This window comes from Astyanax mexicanus, chromosome 1 (genome assembly GCF_023375975.1).
Source record: "Astyanax mexicanus isolate ESR-SI-001 chromosome 1, AstMex3_surface, whole genome shotgun sequence".
In the NCBI taxonomy this organism is placed as follows: domain Eukaryota; kingdom Metazoa; phylum Chordata; class Actinopteri; order Characiformes; family Acestrorhamphidae; genus Astyanax; species Astyanax mexicanus.
Genome location: NC_064408.1, coordinates 109,537,644 through 109,551,971, shown reverse-complemented (window position 1 = coordinate 109,551,971; position 14,328 = coordinate 109,537,644). Strand labels below are relative to the sequence as shown.

Below are 14,328 nucleotides of genomic sequence, written 5' to 3'. Positions count from 1 at the left end.
AACAATTCCATTACTTTATTAGCACAGGTGATGGTCGATTTTTGTGGTCTGTAGTATCCCAGTGTTGCATAGGTCTACTGTCTGTCTGTCTGTGTGTGTAAGCTGTATTTTTTTAAAAGTGACAAAGTGCTTAACGTCCCCTCAATTGGTCCATGCAGAACTTAAGGTGTAGCCAGTCTTGATTCCCATGATTGTGACGTCCTCAAAGCCATCTGGATCAGCTGCAGTCGTGGGATTTTGTGTCTTATAAGTGATTCTGAGCAGCAGGGTTTTGTGGCTGAATCCAAATGTGCTTGACTGTGACTGAGCCCTCGGTTTAGTACCGCCGCATATTCTTCTCTGACTAGAAGCTCAAGTTAGTTCAGGTGTTTGACACAGTGAGGGGAAAGTTGCTATGTTCTGTGATAGGTTTAGGAGTAATTGCTTGTCATTTGTGTTGAGGCACCCTAGGAAAGCGACCTGACATATATTTGAACAATCCTTCCTCTCCGAAAAAAGTGAGAAATGATGCTAGCTCTGTTACGCGACAGATCCAGGTGATACTGGGACCTGGAATTCAAAGCTAGGGCACTATGGTTAAAAGAAGGAGAGAGCGTATTTCCATTCTAGGAACCGTTCTCCACTCTGTCTTTAAGTAATATACTCAGTTCTATGTTTCCTTTTTTTCTACCTGTACCCTTCCGTCTACTTCTTTTAAATCAGTGCAGAGGCAAGTGTCTACATCTCTCATTCTTTCTCTCTTTTTCTCCCTCAGTCTATCCATCATCCCTACCACCACTTTTGTTTGTCTCTCTCCATTTCTGTATTCCTATCCATCCTGCCGCTCCTCCTGTTGTCAGCTGCTGGGTGTCTGGCTTGGTTTGAATCTCTCTCGGTACACACGCAGGATGGCCTCACACACAAAGCTGAATTGGCACTGAAAAATGAGACGCACACAAACACACCCACACACAAGAAAAGCAACAATGAGAAATGCCCTGCAGTACTGTACACAGCATCAGTGTGTAAATCTTACACAACAACTTAGTGTTTTGAGAAAGAAGAGTAATGGATGTCTAATCTTAATATCTAAGTATTTAATTTTGTGTTCAAAATTACTTCAACTCTCTTTCCAGTAAATTGTTTTAGCAAGCTACTGTCAAGCATGGCGGTGGGCCAGTCATGCTCTGGGGTGGTCTCGCTTCTTCAGTTACAGGGAACCTCCACCATGTGGAAGGTACCATGGATTAAGTTAACTACCAGGAGATCTTGGGTGGAAATGTCATGCAGTCAGTGACAAAGCTGAAGCCTGGTTGCAGCAGAAGGGCTGAAAGATTCTGGGATGGCCATCACAATCGCCTGATATGACTCCTATAGAAAATCTCTGGTGGGACTTGAAGGCAGTTGCTGCAAGAAACTTGTTAAGCTATGTTTCATGTCTGAAAGACATTATTCCTGCCAAAAAAGTTGTATTGGGCACTAATGTTGTATCTGTGTAAAGGGTTGAATACTTTTGTCAGTGAGGAAATTACAAAGAGCACATTTATTGGTATATTGGAAAAAAATGTAATTTAAGTTTGCATTTGTCTATTATACAAATCCTTCATTAATGTAATTTGTGAACAAGATAAAAGATAAATGTTAAACTTACTAAAACAATTTACTGTAGTCGGGGTTTAATAATTTTAAACACAACTGTACATATATGTATGTATGTGTGCACAGGTGTGTGTGTGTGTACCGATGTTTGGACCATCATGGCTCTCTGCTCCCTCAGGGATGTTAAGATCTCAAGGGGATACACAGGCTTTGTGTTCTCCATCAGGATCAGGGCTGTCTCCATTGTGATAAGCACACCAGTTCGCCCAATCCCAGCACTGCAAAAAAAAAAAAACGTCCATTCACAGTTACATAAGGTGTGCAACTCACTGTACACACTACGAGTCATAAGTCTTAGAACACCCCTTACTTGTTAAGTAGTTCACTGGTATTGAAACTGTACTCAATTTGGCTATATATCTCTAGATAATAAGTATATCTGCCTGAAAAATGCAGCTTATGAATTTACTAATAGCTGCTGAAAGCTGGTTTCAGATGGTCTAAGCTGGTGATTGATGGTCAGGGTGGTTGAAAACCTGATGATCCAGGTATAAACATTCCATGCACTTGGAAACGAAATGAATAACCAGCTTTTGACCAGCTTTTGATATGCTGCTACGGATTTTTAGCTAGATGATCATGCTGGTCAATCAGTTTAATATTTTTGATCATGCTGGATGACTAATTGGTTCTTGCTAGTCATGATAGTTTACCAGTGATACTGGTCATAGTGGTTAACCAGCTTGGTCAAGGTTGATTATACTGGTTGTTTAACTTGACCAGCTTAATCATGCCTAAAGCTCAAAATGATGATCTTGTGATTTATTATCGAAACTTGGCATCAAATATTGTTATTTGTACTGAAGCACAGGCACTTAAAACTCCCTTAGATTCGCCCCCAATTTGACTTACTAAAGTTAATGTTTCAGTACTCCATGTTATGGCGCTAATCACATGAATAGGGTAAACCTGTGGTGAAAAATATTGGCTGTCAAATTCTGTGAAACTGACACCAATAAATCCACTTCAATAACATGTTGTGAAGTTATATTAAGTACTGTAGAATCACAGTATCGTGATATTATTGTTAGAGTGGGCAAATGTTGCTTTAAAAAAATTGGATAGGAAAATCAGTAAATCGGATAGGTTCTAAAACGACTGACAGTATAAAAGTTTAAAAGTATAAAAGAGTAAAATTCAGTAGGTGTGTATCCATGCATACCTGCAGTGGACCACAAGTGGCTCAGTGTCCATTCGCTTGCTTCTCATTGCCTGGACAAAGTCCAGAAAGTCGGAAGAATCCTCTGGCACACCGTGATCAGGCCAGGCGACGTACTGTAGATGTGTGATGGAGCGCTGCTGGCCCAGCTGAGAGATAACAGAGAGGAAGGAGAAGAAGAAAAGGTTGTTTGTGTATTAATGTGTGTTTGCTGAAAGGAAAGAAAGACATGCCTGGGCATGCTCCTTTTTCCTAGCTGAGCTGCAAAGATACTGAAGCGGAAAACAGGAATACAAAAACAGGTACACATGTATGCGCACACATGCACACAGACGGTCACATGACTTCCACTGCGCTCCTCTAAGTGAGTGAGTGATGCGTTTACTCAGTCATAGGCAGATGGGAAAATCGGAATGAATTTACACTCTAAAGGTCTGATATAAAAGGTCATTAACACACTGACATACAAAATGTCTTGAGAAAGGACATTAGCCAAGGACAAGAAGACATCTCCATAAATTCTCTGTAAAGACCACCCTCAATGGCTCTGGGTAGAAATGCCTTCTGTTACATATTACTAGAACACGTTTGATACAGTGGATCAAAAAATGTTACATGCCCAGACATCTTTAGAAATTAAATGTCCCATCCATCTGGCATGTCTGACTGTCAGGTTTCTATTGGACGTAGTCTTGCCATAAGCACTCTGACCAGTGTTCAACTTTACTTATTCACACAGGTGTGGATGTTCCCAAGCCAGCTGTTCCCTGACATAAAACATCATGAAAAATTTACATACCGCAATCTAGGGGGTGGGCAATATTATATCGTATAAAATATATCGTGACACAGAAATATCATGATATTAAAAAATAATATCGTGATAATTGGGCTGTTCTGTCCTAAAAGTAGTCTATTATTTACTGTGAAGCTTTAGGTGTATTTATTGTATAATTGTTTTAGTTTGCAGTTTATATGCATGCACTAAATATTCTGCAATATTATTTGCTGCGTTATATTATTTAATGCTATATTATTTATTTTGCCACATTATGATTATACTGTTATACTATTATACTATATTCCTGAAATGAATTAATTATTTTAGTTTTCCTATATCGCCAATTATATCGTTATCGCAAAAATACCCTGAAATATCGTGATATTATTTTAGAGCCATATCGCCCACCCCTACTGCCACCTGTGAATGTTTGGAATAACTGTGTATAAACTGTATAAACAGTAAGTATGTAAGTATGTGTGATTTGTTGAGGTAAAAAAAAATCCCAGATGAGCTTTTACAAGCCTATTTACAACTCAGTTACGTTGCCTCATAATGAAACATGGCGATTTTCTTTTAATAATAGGCTTGTGTATAGTCTGATAAGCACTGCTCTGATTGGCTAGTTTACAGAGAGGTTAAAACAAGCCACATAGCAAAGCATTGTTTTAGCACTGTATTTTTTAATTGTTCCTGCTTCAAACCAAATAGTGCTGATATAATATCCTGTGATGCATGATTATCTAGCTGTATAAATGATTATTAAGGTCAGCGATAGTTAGCTTTCAGGCTTATACAGACACTCAGTTCTTTTGCTGTCCTTTGCTTCCTTTTGCACTGAATTTAAGCTGCCCTTTGGAGGACTCGTTCACAAAACACCCAACAGGCCTGTTTCACACAGCATTCCATATTCCCGTAACTAGCAAAGTTTGGCTCTGGTGTTACTGATGCAAAATCCTGATAAGGACTGTCTTGTAAAAAAAAAAAAACAAGGAAAACAATTATATTTTCTCCTGAAGTTCTAACAGTCTAACAGTCTTTAAAAACCTCTTGACACCTAAACTGTTACACAGTTTTGGATTTTTGGAAATGGCCTGTTTCAGTCAGATATTCTTTTGAAGGAGGAAACTACAATGTTTGTAGATCCCTCAATATTCAACTATGCCAAAGAAAACACAGTTTTTAATTCTGAGGCATCTTTAACAAGCATCTTTAGTGCTGTAAATATTGTAAAAATCATTAAGTTTGGATGATTCGGTTGAGATGTTTGACAGCATGATTGTAAAAGCCATCCTACATGAAACAAAGTCTTTACACTCTGAGAAGTTCTGAGTTTTAAAATCCCTTTTGCTGTAACAAAACTGTATCAATCATGCTAACAGCATCTTTCATCCCTTCAAACAGAATGAGAACAGCCTGCAAAATGATGAATGTGAGACCTAAGGAGATCACCACTGCTGCTAAAACGTGTCAGAGGCTGTGAGTTGAGTGAAGAAGTGGGGAGAAACTGCAGCGCCGCCTCGCCTCGGTGTGAGGTCCTGAATAAAAGCAGCATCAAGGTCAGAGAAGCAGACTAATTCATCTAGGGTGACAAATCAATTTAAAGAGCAGCACATCGTGAGTGGCCTTGCTCCCTGATACACAAATCCACTTCTCTTTTGTTTCCTTTCTTCTCTACGCGTGTGCGTGTGCACAGGAACACATACACACGTGTAAACACGCCGTGTATGGCCGATGAATGTGTGATATAACCTCCGTCTGCTGTCCGTGCTCAGATTAACTCCCACCAACTGAGACAACAGATGGGTCTCTGTTCTCCAGTGATGATATTGAGAGTGTGTATGTATGTGAGTGTGTATCTGTGTTCATGCATGTGTGCCTGGTCCTGCGGTGTTGGCTGAGAAATGATGTGACCTGTGTGCCCACACATGTACAGGGATGCTAATGTAAATGTGTACAAACAGGTGTACATGTTTACACATTCAGTTTTTCTATTTTTTTCGTGTCAGTGGTTGTAAAACCTACATTCACAGAATGAATATATAAAAAAATGTTTTCTATATACATGTAATCGTAATCGATCCGTAAACAGAGCATACAAACAAAAAGTGTGTTTTATGTACAAGTAAAAAAACAAAAGATAATATATTAGACAATATATTAACAGAAGTCTATAAACAGTACACAAACAAAAATATTCTTTTCTATATAAAAGAAAGTGTGTAAAAACATTTTTTCTATATATATAAAAGGATGTTGACTAAATAGTTTGTAACCATGTTTTACTATAAGGCAGCATTAAAGTATACAGGAACAAATTTTCATCGTATTATTATTATTATTATTATTATTAGTAGTAGTAGTAGTATTAGTAGTAGTAGTAGTATTAGTATTGGTAGATGTAGTAGTAGTATTAGTAGTATTAAATCAAATCAAATTAAATGATTATATTATTATTTATTATCATATTATCGTTTTCATAATACACCGAGTCTTGTGAGAAAATTGAAACCAGCAAGGCAATAGTAGCCTTAAAGAATGGATATAAAATAATAAACATTTTAAAATTATAACTTACACAAATGGTTTCAAAAATTATTTGTTAAAAAAAGTACAGGGAAACAAAAAACAGTTCATAAAACTAAATAAAACATGAGAAAAGCACAATTGGCTGACATCTAATTGGCGACGTTTTCCCTTTTGTTGCTGATAAGTAATCTATAACTAGTCTAAAAAAAACATAAATCTCACACACTTCTAGAGTGTATTGTTTCTTGTCCCTCTTTTGTTTTTTTTAACAAACTTTCATCTTGTGTTACATAAATAAATACAACTGTTTATGCTTTTACATTTGCGCACATTACAGTTTTTACACGATTTTTGATGCTTAACAACAAACACATTACACTAATTATGCTTTAGAATATGCAGAAATAGCACGTTTGAAATTCAACAACACCAGCCTTAACTAGAAGTAGCCAAACTTTTGAACGAGACTGTAAATCCACCTTCATATCACAACTCCACAGTTCCAAGAACTGTATATTTTGTGTTTGTGGTGTGTTTGTTTGGTGTGTGAAATACCTGAGTGTGTGTGAGTGTTAGTTCTCTGGTGACATAAGCCAGGTTACACTCTTCTGAATGGCAGCACACTTGAAGATACCCATAGTCCTTCACTTCAGGGGGATGAGGCCAGTACTGGTGGCATTTGGTCTAAAACGGCACAGAGATTATTAAGCGAGGCACACACAAACACACACACACACACACACACACACACACACACACACACACACACACACACACACAATATCAAGTCACCCTTAGGAAAGAATTCAGACCACATGGTTACCAAGCAACAGTCAAGCCGAGCTTAAGAATACAGCACTCACAATAAGCTGTGTGTTCACGATGGGTATCAGAGTGGGTTGGTCGTATGAATGTGTGTGTGTGTGTGTGTGTGTGTGTGTGTCTGTGTGTGTGTGTAGGACCCACCCGTCCTCTCTCAGTCAAGGTGGTCAACATGATTATTACAGTCGCTCCTTGCTCCCACACACTCCTCCAGAAGTGGGTACAGGTGTGAGGCAACGGTCCCTGAGCCGCCACGTAATGTAACACACCACCCGCTGGCTCAGTCTGAATCACACACAGATACACATACAATTACTGTTAGTCAATTAGGCTGATTTAATATATACCAATCACCTGTATTGACTGCATTAGTAAGCAAATCAATCAAATCAAAATTATCAAAAAATTTATGTCGCAAAGCAGTTTTTTATAGAAATGTGGTAGCAGGAAAAAGAACCAGACAAAACATTTAACATACAATACAGAACCCCCAGTGAACAACAGAGGCAAGGAAAAGAGCTGGAGAAAAAAACCTTCAGAGGAACCAAGACTCACATGTACCAAATACTATTAAGTCTAATATACAGCTCTGGAAAAAATAAAGAGACCAGAGAATTAAAAAAGTTTCTGAATCATTTTTTTCTGATTTAGCTATGTATAGGTTTATGTTTGAGTAAAATGAACATTGTTGTTTTATTCTATAAACTATGGACAACATTTCTCCCAAATTCCAAATAAAAATATTGTATAAGCATTTAATTGCAAAAATAGAAATGGCTGAAATAACAAAAAATATGCAGAGCTTTCAGACCTCAAATAATGCAATTATTTATAAAGTTTTAAGAATTCAGAAATCAATATTTCTAAAAGTCATGCATCTTCTCCTCAACCAGTCTTACACACTGCTTTTGGATCAATTTATGCCACTCCTGGTGAAAAAATTCAAGCAGTTCAGCTTGGTTTGAAAGAACCTCATAATTTTTTGTGGTCTCTTTTTTTTCCAGAGATGAATAAAGGGGGCTATCCTCAGACAATATATAAATGAATGTTAAAGAACGTTAATGTGTTTAAGTAAAATTAGCATTTTTGTTTTATTCTATAAACTCAATGACAACTTTTCTTTTAAATTCCACAAAAAAACTAATTTTTATAGCATTCATTTGCAGAAACAACTGTTACCATGAGCACGTTTTAATGAAAAAAAAAATCTCTTTAAGTAGTACAAATACTGAATCTAACTGAAACAAATGCAAATTATGATTGTATAATCGTATGATAGTATAATAGACTAGCAATAAAAAAGCCTTGCATGCAACTGCTCCACTGTACCTGCAAAGAACTGACATCATCTCACCAAGGTCTTTTCAGTTCTTGTTTTTCTGTGAGAAACTTCTAAGTTCAGCAGATGAAGCGCATGCCTGAATGAATATGAGCTTGTGTGTCTAATGAACTACGCTGCACTTTCACTTAATGAACTCCTTGGTTGTCGTAGCCGTGTTTTTTCTCTCACAGTGAACGGCCAATGAGTCTGGTGGGAATTAGGCTAGTAGTAAATAGCTGCGACAGGTTTCCTCTATACGTCACTGTTCTGCAACGATCAGAGGTTTAATCATCAGTTAAGAAACAGTAATTGAACCAGATACATTTTGCATTTAATATTGTAATTTAAACGTTTATGCAGAATTAGGGTTGCACTATATATAAAACAATAAATACATATATAGAGTCATTGTTACCCAAAAACCTTGCATTTAATTTTTTTCTGTTTTTACATTTTGGCATAGTTTGAATTTGGCATTTATTTTTTACATTGTGTCAGAAGGGATGAATGTGGTCCTTTCCACATGTTTTGGGGTTGCCAAAACATTTCTGCATATTGGGTTGATGTGGTAAAAGAGATTAGATCAATACTCAATTACAAACTTGATTTTAACTTTAGTGTCATTTATCTGGGAAATGTACCAGCCGAATTAAGAAACCAAGATAGACAAATACTATTAGTGACCTCCATTTGTTTTGTGTCTTCACATGATTTGTCTTTATTTTTTTGTCTACTTTAAATAAATATATGTATAGCATTTAAATGTCCCTTTGAAGACCCTTGTCAAATGCCTGATCTGCCTTCTCTGTTGTTTTTTTGTTTGTTTGTTCTTTGTGTGTTAAAAGACAATACAAAATAAAAGTTAAAAAAAAAAAAAAAGAAGGGATGAATGGACCGATTATAATGCATAAAACATGACTCGGAATCAGTTTTTTACCATCGAATTTCATTGAAATTCCTGTTAAGTAACCATTTCAAAGATACAATGTTTTTGTCGACATTGACAATATATAAGATTAGATGTAACTGAAAACCAGGAACTCTGGGAACATTCTTCACTCTACTGGTAAACTGTTCCCATAGACACTGGCTGCAACACAAGCCAAAGAATGATCCATCCACCCCCATGCTTAACAGTTCTATTTTGCAGTTAATTTTGTGGTAAGAACACAAGAAAGGTTTTCTTATGTTTATTTGTGTATTGTACATATAGTGTCTCCCATTCTCTTATATTATATATTTATTTTCTGTACTTGCTATAATTTTTGGGAAGGAGAGTAACATAATTTAAATACTCTGTATGTCCTGTACATATGCAGTATTGACAATAAAACTATCTGACTTGACTTGACTTGACTTATCATGACTTTTTCATGGTCACTGCACAGTAAACCCCTGTGGAATGACTGTGCTCCACAATGCTTCTGGGATAAATGTGGGTAGTGATACGTCAGCATCCTGACCTCACAAACACTTTTTCGGATGGCAGTACTTTTGTGATATCATTTTTAACAGCTGTGCAGAGAGTGACTTACTGCCCAGAGACCCACACTGAAAGTTCACCCACACTTTTTGGGAGTGCACAAGTTGCAACACTGTATTCACAGCTTTAAAGAATCTCAGAAAACAGACTGGGACTATGTGTGAACTTCAGACAAATATGAGTCACCAACAAGGACATGTGTTTTTGTGTGTGTGTGTGTGTGTGTGTGAGGGAGAAAGAAAGAGTTGAATACTAGCCTTCACATGACTGGCATTGATGTAATTATCCTCCTCAGCCTGCAACACCACCCTGGTGATGTCATCTGAATGGAGCAGAGGGAGAAACCGAGCAAAGAATGAGGAAGTGGGGATTTAGGGATTATCTACAAATGCCTCTTCTAACTAGTTTCTACAGAGCATTATATCAGACCATCAAATCAAATAGAAAACAAATACATTCAACCTTAGCCCTAATCCACTCATATCTGATCATCACTCAAGCAGGGTTATAACACAGCTGTCTCATAAATAAACCAACACTGAATGCATCCAGGTTCACATTCAGAAAAAAAAAAAAACAAACAAACAACAATATCTCATGCTGTGAAACAAAAAGAAGGTAAAAGTGCAATACCAGTAAAATAAATTGTACACCAGTAGTGGCACATGTCCCACAGTTATAGTTGTCACAGGGAGGAACTAATCAGTCATTAATGACTTTAATAAGAAAAAACTTACACGGTAATACGTCTTTATATCGATTCTTGTCCAGGTTCTCAGACTGCTTTGCGCAAGACATAGCCAATCCAGGTTTCTTCCTGTACAACTTCTGTGAGTAGTAAAACCCACACACACACACACATGCAGAGATAACAGTCATCAGACTATTTATTCACATGCTTCAGATGCTTAATACAAACATGCATCCACACACGCGGACATGCTCACACATCCTAACCTCAAACTGCATGAGCAGAGTGCCAGAACTCAGTCCCTTCTCCAGGCGAGCCATAGACTCTTCCAAACTCTCTCCAGAGGGGTGGCTGGGGGGCGGGGGCATTTCTTCCTGAAGGTTGAGGCCGCCTCCAATCTGCAGAGTGGGTTCAGCTCGCAAAGATATGCCTGTCAAGCAGAGCAGTTACTGAGTGGATCTATCCTAGAGGAGTCAGATACATGTACCATACAGGGGTGCCTATTGTATGTATGCAATCACTGACTGTAACACTTTTGTTGCTATTCAGTCAACCACACCCAGTACATGTTCTTAGCCACTTAGTCCATAAATTAACCGAAACAATAACTAAAGAAAAAAAAATGCTATAAGGAGTTCTCTAAAAGAAAAGTCTACAAAATGTGTTTTGTAAAATAGTGAGTGTGAATGACTTTTAAACCTTTACATTAGGGGTGAGCAATATGGTCCTAAAATAATATCACATATTTCATGGTATTTAGCAGTAATACTCTTGGCAATATGACAAAACATTGGATTAAAAAATATATATTTCAAGAATTTACTACTGCAACAAAATGAAAAATAAATTTTATTATTGCATACAATATGATATGGCACACCCCTAATTGAGATATTAAAAATAAAAAATACAAAAATTTTATCAGATTTGTAACAGAAGTGAATGATCCAGAATATCATGATACTAAAAATGTACTAATAAAGTATCTCTATATATCGAGGACTGAAGTAAAATGAATGATACTGGACAGATGTAATCTGTCTCTAGTAGATATATATTGAGAATAGAGAACAGTGTGAATTTATCTTTTGCTAAACAGCAAAAAAAAAATTAAAAAAAAATAAAAAATAGTACCCTGATGAGATAATTAGGGGTGGGTGATATGGCACAATATTTCATGGTGTAATATCACAATATTAAAAAATGTTGCCGATATTATTGCATACAATACAAATACACCCCTACTTTACATAAACATCTTAAACTCTTTAGGAGGTGTTCCTGGGGTTTCAGTGTTTCTTTTTTTTTTTTTACACTGGTAGACTTGCCCAGTTATAAGGTAATTTTAGCAGTATTACAAAACATTCACTGTAATACAGTAAAACCTGAACACAATCAAGTTTAATGCAATACATAAAACTTAAACAAATATATCAATTCCTTCAAATGTATTTTAGATTGACAATGGTCCTACGGAGATACAGTTCTTTATAATTGATGAATGGCTGGAAGGTGGCTGGTTGTGCATCATGATGGTCACTAAGAGTAGGTGTATGTGCAAGAGAGTAATAAACCAGCAAGTTAGTGTTTACCAAGATTCTTAGCCAAGATCAAGTCTAATCAAACTAAATACAAGCAGCCTAAACTACCCAACACATCCTGCAGGCCACAACTGAGTAGTCCTGAAGTTTCAACAGTTTGAATGAAAAGCAGTATGAAAGCGCATTACCTTTCCTCCGTACGAGCAGAGCCAGCTCCTTGCTGTGGGATTCTCTGCTGGCTTTGATGAACATAACCACCTGCTGATGAGTGTGTTCTGAAATGTCTCGCCCATTGATCAGCAACACTTGATCTCCTTCCAACAGTGCAGGCACACACCGACCAGCCTGCAACAAAGACGCCGGGTTACACAAGCAAACACAGGCAACACGTAAACACAACCTGTAAGCGCTCCTTACCGGAGAGTTGGGGTTTACGTGAGAAATGGCCAAAGGCATCTTCTGATCCACACCTCCCTGTAACAAACAATCAATTAACATCAACCTTAGCTTAACAAGCTAGACCCACTCTAGCAGATAGAGACAATCTCAAAACACACACCTCAACATACACACACCAGTCACCAATGCTTACTTTAACATTGAATCCAAACTTGCCATCTTGGTCTGGACTGATTCTCACCAACAGCAGCTCTCCATCTGCTTCTTTATTCTGAGACAAAACAGATACAAGTTAGCAAATAAGTAGAACTGCAGTGAAGTGTTTTAACACCTTTGTGGCCCAAACATAGTTTCTGCATAGATATGAAATCATTTCTGGTGAATAGTGGATCATTAATTGTATATACTAAGTTCATTAGCATGTATAATGTATAAATGCTGATATTTATATGTAACATACTTTATAATTTCTTGCAGACACTAAATTATTATATATAAAATAATATTTTTTGTGGTCCAGCAAGCAAATGCTGGCACTATGATCAGGAGATCGCCGGTTCGAATCCTGTTCATGTAGCTTGCCATCAGTGGGTAGATGGTGCTCTCTCCCCACATCACTCCAAAAGGTGATGTCGCTCAGCACAAGGCATCTGTGAGCTGATGTATCGTAACCGAGCTGCCACACTGTGATGCTGCTCGGCAATGCTGCTGAAAAAAGAGGCGGTCTGACTTCACATGTATTAGAGGAAGCATGTGCTAGTCTTCACCCTCCTGGTGTTGGGGCATCACTAGTGATAGGGATTGTACTAATGAGTGGGTTGGGTAGTTAGCCACATAAATTGGGGAAAAAAATGGAATAAAACTTTGAAATAAAATTTATGAAAAAAAAAAAGACTGAATAATTTATAATTAAATGTAGAAATAATATAATTTATTGAAGAGATTAAAACATTTGTAGTAAACCACCAATAACGTGTTGTAGGTTTTGAACTTTTTCATAACATACAGTTAATCAGTTCTGTAAATACTGACTCTTTTTCTGTTTTAATTACTGAATCGTTTTTTTCATTGATAATTGAGTCACTATCTTTAATACTTTATTATTCATAATACAACATAATTAATAGTAATTGCTGGATTATTCAAACTACAAATTGAGATATGATAGACGTTTAGAATTAGATGTCAGATTCATGCGTTTTCTTTTGCTACACTCTAACAATAATGTTAATTATAATAATAATGCTAAGTCTCTCTCTCTTGAAATGAACTATGTTAGTAGTAACATTAAATCAAGACTAAATGTTCTTTGCCGCACCTATATATGTTTGGCTATACATCATTTTGCTATTATTCTACCCACTGTGGCTGCATTTAAGGCTGGAAAGGGTGGAATCTAATAAGAGCACAGTGATTCATTTCCACGATTGTAAAGGTTGTGCAAACACTCTCTTTGAAATTTTACACCTTTTCTCACCAATACTCACCTTTTCCCAGAGACACTGCCAGTCTTCTTCATCCCCTGTGGCAAGCTCATCAGGCTGGCACGAAACACTGCTGTTCTTCTCATCTTCCTGAGCTTTCCTTAATTAATCACATATATGTGTGAGAGAGTATGCACTGACAATGCTGCGAAAATATGTTTTGCCCCATCTGACTTTGTGAATTTGTGCACAACTCAAATACAGACTTTTTTTTTTTTAACTAAAACCTAATATTTATTATTAATATTTGTTGATTTAGCATTTGCTCTGAACCTGAGGGAACCAAAGCACCTAACAGATATTTGATGAATAAAATATATTCAACACATAAGGACTTCAGAGGGAGAACTAAGGGATTGCCCCCAACTTTCAAATAGCTGATTACACTCCCATTGGCAGCAATAACTGCAAATAAATACTGGTCAGAAGTGTATCCAGGCCATTTTAAATGTATTTTTTAAGTTGTGACTGAGACTTGCT

At 37.0% G+C, this 14,328-nt stretch overlaps 1 protein-coding gene across 1 annotated transcript in view; it reads right to left on the bottom strand.

The window, feature by feature from the left end:
- The window catches only part of ptpn3 (protein tyrosine phosphatase non-receptor type 3), a 44,788-nt gene continuing 30,460 nt past the window's right edge, over window positions 1–14,328 (bottom strand). The window contains exons 15-26 of the mRNA XM_007236514.4: window positions 13,852–13,948; window positions 12,558–12,635; window positions 12,383–12,439; window positions 12,154–12,310; window positions 10,691–10,854; window positions 10,471–10,561; window positions 9,991–10,055; window positions 7,074–7,214; window positions 6,663–6,791; window positions 2,801–2,946; window positions 1,721–1,856; window positions 1–916 (exon numbers count right to left, since the gene is read on the bottom strand). Of these exons, the coding sequence (XP_007236576.1) occupies window positions 836–916; window positions 1,721–1,856; window positions 2,801–2,946; window positions 6,663–6,791; window positions 7,074–7,214; window positions 9,991–10,055; window positions 10,471–10,561; window positions 10,691–10,854; window positions 12,154–12,310; window positions 12,383–12,439; window positions 12,558–12,635; window positions 13,852–13,948 (1,342 nt within the window). The 3' untranslated portion in view covers window positions 1–835. The remainder of the gene's footprint in view (window positions 917–1,720; window positions 1,857–2,800; window positions 2,947–6,662; window positions 6,792–7,073; window positions 7,215–9,990; window positions 10,056–10,470; window positions 10,562–10,690; window positions 10,855–12,153; window positions 12,311–12,382; window positions 12,440–12,557; window positions 12,636–13,851; window positions 13,949–14,328) is intronic.